The 14,376-nt window shown below is 48.7% G+C and overlaps 1 protein-coding gene across 1 annotated transcript; it reads left to right on the top strand.

The window, feature by feature from the left end:
• The first annotated feature begins 334 nt into the window (after window positions 1-334).
• PYCR3 (pyrroline-5-carboxylate reductase 3) lies at window positions 335-14,153 on the top strand. The gene is made up of 6 exons (XM_075582000.1): window positions 335-465; window positions 2,221-2,285; window positions 4,905-5,084; window positions 8,140-8,352; window positions 9,606-9,698; window positions 12,389-14,153. Exons 1-6 carry the CDS (start codon window positions 372-374, stop codon window positions 12,569-12,571), a joined length of 828 nt encoding a protein of 275 aa, XP_075438115.1. The 5' UTR covers window positions 335-371; the 3' UTR covers window positions 12,572-14,153.
• Window positions 14,154-14,376: the final 223 nt, after the last annotated feature.

Below are 14,376 nucleotides of genomic sequence, written 5' to 3'. Positions count from 1 at the left end.
CCCCCGTCTCTCTCCTCTCCTCCCCCCCGTCTCTCTTCTTTTCTCATTCCCTCTTTCTTTCTATCTCTCTATCTCTTCCAATCTCTCTCTTCTTCTTCTTCTCCTCTCTCTCTTCTTCTTCTTCTCCTCTCTTCTTCTTCTTCTCTCTCTCTTCTTCTTCTTCTCCTCTTTATCCCCTCTCTATCCCCTCTCTCTCTTCTTCTCCTCTCTATCCCCTCTCTCTTCTTCTTCTCCTCTCTATCCCCTCTCTATCCCCTCTCTTTCTTCTTCTCCTCTCTCTCTCTCTCTCTTTCCCTCTCTCACTCTCTCTCTTCTCCTCTCTCCCTCTCTCCCCCTCTCCCTCCCCCTCTCCCCCCCCCCCTCTCTTACAGATGGCAGCCTCTGCTCCTGAGACTGATCTCCGCGTTGGCTTCATCGGAGCCGGGAAGATGGCGCAGGGGATCCTGGAGGGGATGTTACTGTCAGGTAACTGAGTACACACACTCCGTACCCACTGACTGTCACTCGGTAGACGCCCTCGCCATCTCACCACCACTCACTAGTGACACTCGCTATGTGTCCTCGCACACTCTATCACCTCCCTCACTGTCACTTCAGCTTCCTGAACAAGCCCTCACAGGGTCTCCCCTTTAGCCCCTGTCACCAGGGCCTGGATCGCCCAATAAGCCAGAGGTGGCCAACTCCCATCCTCACGGGCCATCAACAGGTCAAGTTTTAAGGACATCCCTGCTTCAGCACAGGTGGCTCATTCTGCTTGAGCCACCTGTGCTGAAGCAGGGATGTCCTTAGTACGTGACCTGTTGGTGGCCCTTGAGGACTGGAGTTGGCCGCCTCTGCCATGCATATCATCTTCTCTGGGCGGGCAAGGTGTTCATAGGGTGATCTATCGGACCGCTAGGGCACATCTGTCCGGGAAGGGGTTAGAGTGACCGTCCCACGTAACTTTCCAGAAAACAGCCTTTTGTAAAGAATGAAACAGTCTAACTGGCTTCCCTACACAAATCTAAACACGCTAATAGCAAAGATGTGGCTACTTCCGTATTTGTTTTGTAAATTAACGTCAACTTGCAATTCTTCGGGGGGCCTCTGCATGGGGGGGGGGGGGGAGGTGTTTGTCCATTTAAGTGTTTTATTTCCCCTTATCCCAGCCTGCCCTTATCGGAAAACCCATAAAGGGAAGAGAGCGAGGGGCTTTGCCAGCGCAAACTCTTGTTGAACACACAGTGACATCAGACAGAAGAGAGCAGCCGGAAGGAATCTCCCCCCCCCCCCCCCGAGTCTCAGCTCAGCGTGTTTACTAACGCACTTTTTCATATAGTGATTTTAGAATACTTAAAGGTGTCTGGTTTGGCTGAAACAGGCATCAATCACTCAGAGATGACCCCTTAACCCTGTCACTGCCATTAGTACACTTTGCCCCTAGGCGGGGCTGACCCCTTAACGTGTCACTGCCATTAGTACACTTTGCCCCTAGGCGGGACTGACCCCTTAACCCTGTCACTGACATTAGTACACTTTGCCCCTAGGCGGGACTGACCCCTTAACCCTGTCACTGCCATTAGTACACTTTGCCCCTAGGAGGGACTGACCCCTTAACCCTGTCACTGACATTAGTACACTTTGCCCCTAGGCGGGACTGACCCCTTAAACATGTCATTGCCATTAGTACACTTTGCCCCTAGGAGGGACTGACCCCTTAACCCTGTCACTGCCATTAGTACACATTGTTCGGGACTTCTCATTTAATACGGTGTGTTTAACCAGAGCATATAAGTGTGTTGCTTTCCCTTCTTACATCCCAAGGGTTTCAGACCCGGTTATCCTTGTACCCTCTTCCCTGGCGACCCTCCCCCAACAGGTCAGATCTCTCACGCGCTGGAGGCGTGCTGAACCCTGGCTAAACAGGAAAATAACGGGGTGCTTCACATCAGACTGCAACAGTGTGGCGCGAATACAAAAACAGCAAAGAGTGCCGGCACTTCCCTTATGTAAAATATAGGTGCTTTTTTTAATCCTTACATCGATGTTCCCTGTGACCCGGCCCCTACGGAGGGACCGAGACATCGATGAAAGGCTTGAATAAAGCACCCCGTTATTTCTCTGCTTCGCCAGGTTTCGGGGGCCTGTGTATACATTCTCTGCGTGTTATTCAGAGGCGCAGCACTGATGGGGTTAATACAATGAAGGTATTCATGTTGTTTTTGTTGTTTCCTTCCGAAGGTAAAATCCAAGCCCAGAACGTGCTGGTGAGCGCTCCCACGGACCGGAACCTGGGGAAACTCAAGGTGAGCGGCGGGGCACTTCCTGCGCAGGCTGATGTCCTGCGCAGTGAGGGGCGGGTCACACAACCACTGCCGTTTCTCCAGAGCAGGGCGCAGTGACGTCATAGACGCGTAATACGAGGGCAGGACAGTGGTCGCGGTGTAATACAAGGTAGAACGGCACTCGGAAGGGACGGAAACAAACGCCGTGAACAAACTCTGCACCGCAAACTGACGCCCCCTCCTCTCACATCAGAAAGATCAAACTGAACACGCCTGCTTGTCCCTCCCCCCCCCCTGTACGCAGTGACAGAGAAGGGGTCGCACCAGAGTGACCCGGCGTTTCATGCGCACTTTTTATCGTCACGTGGATATACATTAATTGGACGCAGCAGTTTGATGGTATAAGGCCGGGGGGAGGCCAACTCCAGTCCTCAAGGGCCGCCGCCAGGTATTGGGGATTTCCCTGCTTCAGCACAGGTGGTGCAGTCATTCTGATTGAGCCACCTGTGCTGAAGCAGGGATATCCTTAAAACCCTATGGTACAAGAGAAGAGCAAAGTCCATAATCGGTGCTACAAAGTGGATTTAGGATATGTCGGCGATTGTGGATACACATCATACAGTAAGTCCCTATTAGTACTATAGACTGTATGGGAGATATTGGAGGAAGATGAATGGGTCACGCTCTCTTCATGAACATGACATGGTCCGATGTGCAGGAAACATGTGGCTACTCGAGGGTTAATAGCACTCGGTGCTGAATGAGGTATAGTGGGGAGGAGGACCAGGGAATCGATCAGTTAGTCCACAACCCTTCCCCACCCGTCTGATGGCTCTAATGTCCCGTTCTCTGAGAGCATGAAAACATGATGTCCTTGGTTTGGAACGGACACGACTTCCAATTCTGTATCCGCACAGCGTTCTCTTCCAAAGGCAAGTTTTAAAGAAAGTTGTTACTCACAAGACCTGGGGCAGATTCCCCATTAGGTCTGTTTGTGCCCGGGGCTAGGGCGGCAACGATGTCCGCCCCCATATACATTTGCCGCGCTCTCGGGATGGGAAGTCGCTTGCTTATGCCGGGCGCCTCCTTGCGGTTTCCTTTCCGCCTCCGTCCGACTCGCAGCATCATCGTCACTAACGTGGCGTCACACGGCATCTCGTCGCCTTGGCCACGTGACGTCGCTGCGTCAAGTGATGGCATGATGTTGCGTTGCCATGGCAACGAGACACCGTGTGACTTCACTTGGGTGACACTGCAAATCGGAAGGAGGAGGAGGGCGGCATATGTAAGTGCCTAGGGGAGGTGGATTTCCGAAATTCGCCACTGCGCAAGGCCCATCGCGTCTTAACTCCTTGGGTGCGCTTCCGAAAGGGAGTGAAGACGGGAAGATCCGGGTGCAAGGCAGGAACGTGAAGGCCCGCAGCTCTGTCAATGAACAAATGGGTTAGAAAGCACTGCTGGTTAAACTTTGACCCGGAAGTGAAGTCCCGTAGGGGAAGGAGTAGGCAGTGCACTGCCGTGTGAAGATAATAAGGCTGAATCACTCAAAAAATTGGTATAAAAACGGTTATGAGGCCATTGACAAACGGGTAAAAATGTATGAGATGAACCCACAAGATAAACTCTGACGCGTTTCGCGTGTAGTAGCGCTTTATCAAAGAGTATTATACGATATTTGGATCTATTACCCCAGGAGTTTGAGTTCCATGTGTGGTGTACAGAGAGGGGGTCTAGAGCTTGTCAATTCTTTGGCATCTGATAGACATCCCCTCTTAATGTCACTACACTATGTGTCTCGCTTCACATTAGGGGCTTCAGTGGCTGGACTGTACACTGTTCAAACAAACCTCTCAGCTATTACCGGATAGAGTGACTTGTGAACTGTGACATATCATATGTATTCCATCTGCACACTCTGAGCACTGCTTGTTTGGGCATCATCCCCGTTTTCTTGGTTAAACTTTGACACCTACAAGATGTCCATGGCAGCATGAGGCAAACTCTAAAGTGTGTTGTGCCCCACAGGCGCTTTGTCAACGCGAAACGCGTAAGAGTTGGCCTCATACTGCCATGGACATCTTGTAAGTGTCAATAAAGTTGGTGGCCCTTGAGGACTGGAGTTGGTGACCCCCTGGTATAGACACGGACAATGTTACAGGTCACCATGCCACTTTGCGGTCTGTTGAAGTCCAAACTCTTCCACAGATGGGCATTAGGTCTCAAACTTTTAACTTCTTGCAAAACACTTGGGTAATCAAAGTATTTATGGGTATAGGTCAAGTAGAGGAAAAATCTATTGTTTTCACTTCACGGCGCCCTTTTAGCTTTCTATACATCAAAAACTTACTTTGAAGAAAACAATCTGAAATACCTAAAGCCGCATTACCTCCGGGGCCAAAAAATGAACTAATATTTGTGAAATTTAGTCACTTTTTATTCACATGTTCCTTACTCCCAGACACAAACTGCCTTGTTGCAACCTCCTTTTGACACGAACTGAAAATGTATATGAAGTTGTCTGCATATTGTTATTGTAAAGCACAGTGCACATGGTTGGTGCCATATAAAAACTCATAATGTTGCTCAATTTGACTCTGAAAATAACCTACTGATCAAGGCCTTACATGTTTTGATATTTAGGGCAGTGGCTGCTGTACCACTCATTGCAACAATACCGTGGTGTCCGACTGTAAAGTGGTTTTCCTGGCCACAAAACCTCACATAATTCCCGGCGTCCTGGAAGAAATATTCTCTGCGGTGACCCCTGACCACGTGATCATTTCGATGGCAGCTGGAGTCCCGATACTAACCCTGGAAAAGGTGAGTTTTGGGACAATAGTCCCGACGAGATGCACAAACAAAGGATTCTGGGTATTCCAGTAGTCAGTAGTTGGCATTCAAGGACCCTTCGCATGTTATCCTGGAACCAGGGTCACGTGTAATGTATGAATAGCTCCAGTTAGCTTAACTCATGCCTTCCCTCTACCAAAGCACGACAAGTCCTTTTGTCTTTCTTAGTTTTATTGCAAAGTCAAGGAAACAAAGGGTTCTTGTAGATGGAGTAGTGTGGTAGAGAGTGCTTCTCTAGCAGTGCTGTGTATCACCGGGTAAGGCGTGGGTAAAAACAGAAAGGCCTTGCTGGGGCTAATAGCATGAAGGTACTCACTCACTCAGTGTCCAGTGTGAAAAGGAAGTATATGGCTTTCTGGGAACAGGAATAGTCTGAGGGTGAGACTATCTGTGAATACAGACAGGGGAGTAAGGGAAACTCCACTAAACCAGGGAGATTAAGGGGATTGCCAAGACAACCTGATTATGAGCTAACTGGAAAGCCCAAATGCAACAAATGTATCAGTTCCACAGGCACTGTGTGTTTTCAGAGCAAATATACATGCAGCTGAAATAAGGAGCTGACAAGCAGAAGCTGCAAAGGGGGGGGGGGTGAACAGAAATATGGATCCTGTTCCAGGGCACGTGTCCTTCCCAGCTGCTACAGTTTTAACACCATTTAAAACACCAGGACATATACGTGAAAACGAGAGGTAACTCTCAATGTATATTACTTCCTGGTAACACATTTTTATAAATAAATAAAACAGACCTCTTTGGCAACAAAGAGGGTCAACTTAAAAATGGTAACCAGCTCATTCTTACTGGTATAGATGCATCGGTGGGTCGGTCCCATTATGGTGACTTTATATATCTCGCGTCCCGGCCAATTCTAGAAATATATTGATTTGTTTGATGTTGGGATAGATTCCCAGCTTATGTTGACGGTCTCTGTCCTTCCTGGTTCCGGTCCGCCTGCAACGCCGCCTCTTCTCTTCTCTCCTGGCTTGTGCACAGCCTGGGAGGGGTAAGATGCCAGCGGTGTTCACTGGAGCGTGCTCGTGTCCTACCCACGGGCACGAGCCGCGGCTTCCGATTGGCCAAGGAGAATGCAATGCGTCAGATTTACAAACCACCATTGTCGGTGTGACGTGTTGCATCTTATGAGCAAATCTTTCTGTGATAACCCAAGACAGCTCTCGGTCATATCATCTATCTCAATCTATATCTTTGGAATTAGTCACACGTCTTTCCTTCAAATAGCCTCCCTCTAATATTATCTACTGAACATTGGTTACCATCAGAAATAATGTTATGTAGCACCTGCCTTTATCAATCACACAAAGGGGGATTACAATGTAATAATCAAAAGGAATATCCAACAAGGGCCTCTCAAAGTGCTAATCCGGCGGTGGACGTACCCCCGTTTCACAGTTGTGGGGAATTTGCTGTAATGCTTGCGCTCACCATGAACAAGGTGGGACCCCGGTACTGAGGTGGGAAAGTATGAAACTGTGCCTGGCTTGAGAGAGTGGGTTAGGCTTAATACTTGCCGAGGTCGTAGGTAGGTGCCAGGAGAGTAGTCCGTGTCCGGGGTGCCGTGGTCTGGGGTTGGAGCCAGTAGGAAGGTAGTTGGTCCGATTAGCCGTGGTCAGGGATGGAGAATAGCGGATGGTCAGAGGCAAGCCGGGGTCTGTAATCCAGAGATAGGTCCTAAAGTCAAGCCGGGTCAGTACACAGAAGAGATAAACAGCAGAGGGTTAAAGCACAACAGAGGCAAGGCAGGGACGTGGGAATACAAGGCTACCATGAACTATGCTCAGCCAAAGAAGGAAAGGCTGAGCATATATATGAGAGCTGACGAATAGGAGTGAGGGCAGGAGTGGAGGCGTGGCCTCCGCAGAAGCAGGGATAGGCTGCACCAGGTTGGGAAGCAATTAGTGTTGACGCGCAGCTGGGGAGCGGTGCACGCGCGTCACGTGTGTGCACGCGCTGCGCGGTACCAGTGGAGGGGCGGAGCCAAGCTCCGTGTAATCCTTGAAAGCCCTCCTTGGGCGCGCGCTCTGTAAGGTGCGCGGGAGACTACAGCGGGAGGCAAGGAGGAAGCGCGCCATGAGGAACGCGCTCTCCGACCGCTTGCAGCAGGATGCTGCGCAGCAGGCGGTAAGGAGGGAACACGCCGCAAGGGACATGCTCCCCGATTCCTTACATTTGCAACTTGAAGTCTTCGTTGAAACTGAATATAAATAAATTCCAAACTTTAAAAGATTATTTAAAAATACTTCTTTTACATGAATAGGGAATATTTGTAGAAGAAGAATCCTTTTACCTTTTTGGCTGCCCATCTCCCTTCTCTAACTGGTGCTCACTGCCTTGGTACAGGACCACCCACTGATGCCACGGGAATACCCTATGAGATTGCAGCCACGTATTTCTCCCTCGCCCCTCTGTTAAACGGCAGTGGGGAAACTAAAGGGAGCAATGTCAGGGCGATAAGTCAATCAACTTCTGTGCAGACAGCGCTGGAAGCCTCCCCAAGAGCAGCGGCCGCTCCTCTTCTTACCCACCCCGCAAACCGCCTCCTAATATGCTGGGTAGTTCGTCCGAACAGGAGTCGCACGGCTCAGCGAGTAAAGGCTCAGGCTCAGCGAGTAAAGGCTCAGCGAGTAAAGGCTCAGGCTCAGCGAGTAAAGGCTCAGCGAGTAAAGGCTCAGGCTCAGCGAGTAAAGGCTCGGCGAGTAAAGGCTCAGGCTCAGCGATTAAAGGCTCAGGCTCGGCGAGTAAAGGCTCAGGCTGACTTCACCAGCGGGGGAGCTTGGTTCAAATCCCGGGGTCGGCTCCCTGTGACCTTGCAGAAGTCGCTTTATCTCCCTGTTCTTCAGGCCAGAAAAATACAGATTGTAAGCTCTTCTCAGGGCAGATACCCCCCAAAAAATCAAGCACCGTTGCTATAAAAGCGCTGGAGAAAGAGCGCGTGTTTCTGATACTTTGGTCAGTAATTGGGTTTCACATGTAAAATATTTTGGGGTGCCCCTTTTATCCTCAGCTTCTCCCTGTCGGGACGAAAGTGCTTCGGATGATGCCCAACTTGCCCTGCGTGGTGCAGGCGGGGGCTGTTGTGTTTGCCCGCGGGCGCTGTGCTGGGCAGCAGGAGGCCGACGTGCTGAAGGGCCTGATGTCTGAGTGCGGGCTGTGCGAGGAGACGCCGGAGTCCTACATCGATATCCACACGGGACTGAGCGGCAGCGGAGTGGCCTATGTAAGTACCCACCACCATTCCTCAATCGGACTCACGATAACCCCTGACTTAGTCACGTGAGGCCCCACGGACCATCCACTAATTTCATAGCAGCCCAGTGCAATGTTTCCAACTACAACTCGTTTCAGGCAAAAATAATGATATTGGGTTTGATATGTTCTAAGTGGTGGTGCGGAGGGGGGCGGGGTACGGACCCTTTGTTAATAAACACTATTTCTTTCCTCCCCCAACCCCCCAAGTCCAGTGAGTGTCGAGCCATTTATATCTGTATCCTGATGTTCTTGCACGTAGGTAAAAAGTCTGAGTATGCTCAGGTCTCCCTAGAGATATATAACCTCCAGAGGACAGTGCTCACGTCTCCGAGAGATATATAACCTCCAGCGGACAGTGCTCACGTCTCCGAGAGATATATAATCTCCAGAGGACGGTGCTCACGTCTCAAGTCTCCGAGAGATATATAACCTCCAGAGGACACTGCTCACGTCTCCAGAGAGATATAATCTCCAGAGGACAGTGCTCATGTCTTCAGAGAGATATATATATATATAACCTCCAGAGGACAGTGCTCAGGTCTCCGAGAGATATATAACCTCCAGAGGACGGTGCTCACGTCTCCGAGAGATATATAACCTCCAGAGGACAGTGCTCACGTCTCCAGAGAGAGAAAGAGAGAGATATATAACCTCCAGAGGACTGTGCTCACGTCTCCGGGGAGATATATAATCTCCAGAGGACAGTGCTCACGTCTCCGGAGAGAGATATAATCTCCAGAGGACAGTGCTCACGTCTCCGGAGAGAGATATAATCTCCAGAGGACAGTGCTCACGTCTCCGGAGAGAGATATAATCTCCAAAGGACAGTGCTCACGTCTCCGGAGAGAGATATAATCTCCAGAGGACAGTGCTCACGTCTCCGGAGAGAGATATAATCTCCAGAGGACAGTGCTCACGTCTCCGGAGAGAGATATAGTCTCCAGAGGACAGTGCTCACGTCTCCGGAGAGATATATTGGGTCCGAAACGCTGATTGGCATATAATACATTTTACTTTATAGCTTTATTTTCTATTATTCCGTATATATCTTTATTTTCTATTATTCCGTATCCTATCTTTTGTACACTGGTTTCCAGAGCACCCCGTTATTATAACAACGCGTGTTTGTGTCTCCATAGCCGTGTCTTCAATTCTTCTTACGCCACAATGTTGGGGTACCTGGTATCTGATGGGATCCTGCTTTTTCCCCTTTCACTTAAGGTTTACATGTTTGCTGAAGCTTTAGCAGACGGTGCTGTTAAGATGGGTATGCCCAGCGCCTTAGCCAATCAGATCGCAGCTCAGACACTGCTGGTAAGTGCGCACTGTTCCAATAATGATGCAGTGACATCATCCTAACGATGCCCACCCAAGCAGTTTATTGAGGGTCCGCCTCGAATCGAAACATTACAGAAACCCGTGCCACACCCGTTCTCTCACACCGTGTGCAGGACGTCACCCATGTATATCTAACCTCGGGCTGTGTACACGTGTTCACTTTATCTGTATGTTATCGGGTAACTGACAGCGAAGGGTTTCAGGCTGGAGGTGTGTTTTTGGTTTTTTTTTTGCTTTTAAATTGACCATGCCAGGGAAAATTAACCCCTCGTGTAGCAGTGAGTAATCTGAGAGTTATATGGGATAGTAAGAGGACATGAGCTGGAGTTTTCTAGGGGATGGCGTCAAACAACCAGCCAGGTAGAAGGTGCTTAATAAGCAGATAACTGATATGCATGAAATGTACAGATGTAGCTCGGACATTCGCCAGAATAACAGGATACCTCATTATAACGCAGACTTTTCCGAGGTAATGTTCATAACATTGCAAAGATTCGCCCTTTCCTCTGTTGTTCTACTGCTAAAGACTCAGGCCCCCTTTCTCTCCCGTCTCGATTACTGTAACCTCCTGCTGTCCGGCCTTCCTGCCTCTCACCTGTCTCCCCTACAATCTATCCTAAGCGCTGCTGCCAGAATCACTCTACTCTTTCCTAAATCTGTCTCAGCGTCTCCCCTGCTGAATTCCCTCTCCTCGCTTCCTATCAAACTCCGTATCACTTACAAAATTCTCCTCTCTTTTACGGTTATACACTCTTCTGCCCCTCCTTGCATCTCAGCCCTAATTTAACGCTATATACCTGCCCGATTTTAGTTTGTTCTGCTCATGGTTGTCTTCTGTCTACCCTTTTGTTTTGTATCTAAAGCCCTCTTCCACCTAGAACCGTTCTCACTTACTGTCCCACACCTCGGGAATACCCTCCTCCTCAATGCTCTATCCACCTTTAAAACCTAACTTTAAAACACACCTCCGTAACAAAACATATGAGTAGCTCTGTGGCTGATACTTTACACCTCATACACTGACCTTGGCCCCCTGCAGACGCACTTACCAGAACGCCCTCCTTCTTCCTACCTACCAATTAGATTGTAAGCTCTTCGGGACTCCTTTTCCTAATGTTACTTTTATGCCTGAAGTGCTTCTTCCCATTATGTTTTATTTATATTATGTCACGCGATATCTATCTATCATGCATCCATACATGTTTGGATATAATTAAGTGATAATCCCCTCAGAACAGGGCATTACTGGCCAATAATGCCCTGGCTGGAAGAGTTGAAGGCCCGAGGCGAAGCCGAGGGACTTTAACCCAGCCAGGACATTATTGGCCAGTAATGCCCTGTTCTGAGGGGATTATTACTATTATAAGCTAAATGTAGGCTTATTTAATAAATAATAGACACTTTTGTATAGTTATATAGATTTAGTTTTTATTAAAATAAAATGGTAAATACATTAAAGCTCCTCTATATACGCTTACACTGCAGCTATCTATATCCACACACTGCCACCCCCTCTGTGTGTACACATACACACTCACACCAGCTCTATACACACTACAGCTCTACACACACCTACACTGCAGCTACTTGCACACACACTGCAGCTACACACACACACACATTGCAGCTATACACACACTGCAGCTATATATACACACACACACTGCAGCTATATACACACACACACACACACACACACACACTGCAGCTATATATACACACACACACACACACACACACACACACACACACACACACACACACACACACACTGCAGCTATACACAGAAACAGAAGCCACAAGCAAACTGCAGGCAGCCACTTACTTACTGTGCAGCTACACAAAAACTCTCTCTCTCGCTCCTCAACTCAAAATGAAGCCGTGTTCACGGAGGGAGGGGGAGGAGTCACTGCCTGCTGCTGCTATCTGGCCAATCCCCTGCCCTGTCTCAGAGATGTTCTGAAAGCTGATTGGCTGGAAATAAACACATTGCAAGCTGCAAAAATTCCAGGCATGACTGAATGGTTAAAATTCCTGGCATTATTCAATCAGAGAGCAGGGATTTCAATAACGCCTGGAATTTTACAGCTTTAGCCTATAGTAGATCTTATCTCTTCAGAACAGGTAATGAGTCGGGCTGTGTCTGTATGAAGCTTCGCCAATTAATTCCTTACATTCCAAATTCAATGCAGATTCCAACAGCGAGGATACGGTTTATTGTGCAGTAAGGCCCCAGTTACTAGTTACCAGGGCTTCATACGTCGGCCTCACTACTAAGTCCCTTCTTAGCTTCCACACATTGCAGGGCTCGGTCTAGGACATTTCGCCGCGGCTGTTTCGCCACCGCCGGGACATTTGGCTGCCGCAGGTACTGTGTGCTCTAGCACATTAACCGTTAACCAAATTCTAGTCGCCTTACCTCAGGGCTGAAACGGCCAGCGGCCTACTGTCCCCCGGTGGCCGGACGGCGAAAGGGTCGTGTCTAAAAGTCCCGTTCTGGTAGGGCGTCCCCATAGCTACTTACTTCAGTATACATGTGACATGAGAGAAAACATAAGGGATGTTATATATGGTATTAAAATGCAGCATCAAACGTGCAGGAATGGAACTATCAGAGGACGCCATGTGTTGAGTTTTTTTGTTTATTTCTGCTTCTATAACTGAAGGGGGCGGCAAAGATGATTTTGCAGACCGGAGACCACCCAGCCAAGCTTCGCACCGACGTGTGTACCCCTGGGGGGACCACGATCTACGGTCTTCACGAGCTGGAGAAGGGTGGGCTGAGGGCCACGGTGATGAACGCCGTGGAGGCTGCGACCGGGAGGGCCAAAGACATGGGCAAGCAATAGGGCCGGCGGGGAGCTCCGCCCACGTTCCAGAGCAGGAAGATGGCTGGAGTGGCCAAGGCGAGCTCCGCTAAGCTGGACTTCTACATCAACCCAGACTTGCAGGTCTCCTGAAGAGTGCAGGCCTACCTATTTGGTGGATATATCTATGTCTCTCAGCAGCCTGGTCTGAAACAATGCTGTTCTGATGAAAATATGGGTCTGATGATTTATTTATGCAAAGTTTGTGTAGGTTTCCAGAATGAAGAACTCCAAATTTGCCCAATATTACGATGAGTGAATTCGAGTTCCAGCAGCAGCTCTTGGCAGAGACACCTTCTGAACCAGCCAACGCCCACGCCGCAAATGGCCTCGCACGTGCCGGTCTCCAGGGCTTTGGTTGCAAGATGGCGCTTCCCCCTTTCGCAGGTTTTAGTTATGGGACCACACTGCCTTTATATAAAAAGATGTCTGTTCTTTGGCACTTTGACAAAGGGGTTTGGAGGCCTTGAAACGTCGCTGTTGCTGTGTAAGAAATAACTGTATGTTAGAGGACCAAGTGTTTCTTTCAGACATTCCCCGGGCATTTCTCGTTGATATTGTACATTTTTCTTACCCATAAGAGGTGGTGTAGCCTTGAGCATCAATCTGGACTTCCTCACGTACATAGTCCATTTGACCTTCAGTTGTGCCAGGACTGTAATTCTTGCTGTTTTAACTACTTGTTGTAGAGGAATGCCTGAACATACATCATACTGGAATAACATTTGAGGAAATACATGATTTAAGTTCAGTAAACAATGTTAAGTCCTAATGTTTTCTCAGTGAGTGTATCTGGTATAATTGGTCATGGCGTCTGAAGGAGGAGAGAGCTTTATGTTGAAAACTTGGACAAAGATGCTTACGAACAGCAGAGCCCTTGAAAGCTCATGTACAATAAAAACTAAATGGAAGGTAATCCTGTCTCATCCAAAGCCTGATTCCAGACTCAGCCATGAACACGTGAGTGGATCAAAAGCAATTACTTATCGTTATTTATTACGGTGTGATCGTGCCGATCAGGACACTTACTACACGTGAACTCCCATTCATGCCAATTTGGTAAATAACTAAATTGACGTGGTCTGTTACCAAACTGACCAAGTTAATTTGGTAATGCTACTTTCCCCGTCCCCCTTCTTGCTCCTAGGAGACTTAGCGATCCAAAAACAAAATGTGCTACCAGGACACGCCTTTCGGGTATAATTGCAAAGGTCTTTGAAATGGAAAAGGTGATGCTATATAAAACCAGATATTTATCAACGTTTGTATTATATGTAACGGATTTTCTGGCCTGTCTGACCCACCCAATCTCACATTGGCCCCTGTGGTCTAACCAGTCCCCATTACATGGTTGTGTCTGGTGGTGCACCTGTTGGCAACAGGACTCCTGAGTCTCCCGCATGATGTTGTGTGGGGATTACCATCCCAGACAGGCAGCTGAGGTAGTGTGCATGAGTCCTACCTATATCCAGTGCAGCGCCTCCACCTCATCAGGATCTCTGCGTCCGCAAGGAGATGGTTCTGATGAGGAACTCCTCTGTGGTGCCATCCTCTGTAGAGTAACTCCAGACTCACACATAAGAATGTCTTTGATCAAGGTTGTCTTTATTGTGGCTTGTGGTGTGGGCCAACTGCCCCTTACAGTGATTAGCTTAGCCACACATCTTGCTGTGCTATCCTTTAGAAAGGTATGCCCTCCCCTCGGGGAGATCACCCCTGTGCCAGGTCCCTGGACACAGTATGGCCTTGTCAGCTTGATGCTATTTAACATAGAATGGGGCCACTAG

This window comes from Ascaphus truei, unplaced genomic scaffold (assembly GCF_040206685.1).
Source record: "Ascaphus truei isolate aAscTru1 unplaced genomic scaffold, aAscTru1.hap1 HAP1_SCAFFOLD_1771, whole genome shotgun sequence".
Lineage (NCBI taxonomy): Eukaryota > Metazoa > Chordata > Amphibia > Anura > Ascaphidae > Ascaphus > Ascaphus truei.
Note: the sequence above shows the minus strand (reverse complement) of the source record. Positions and strands in the feature narration are given on the sequence as shown.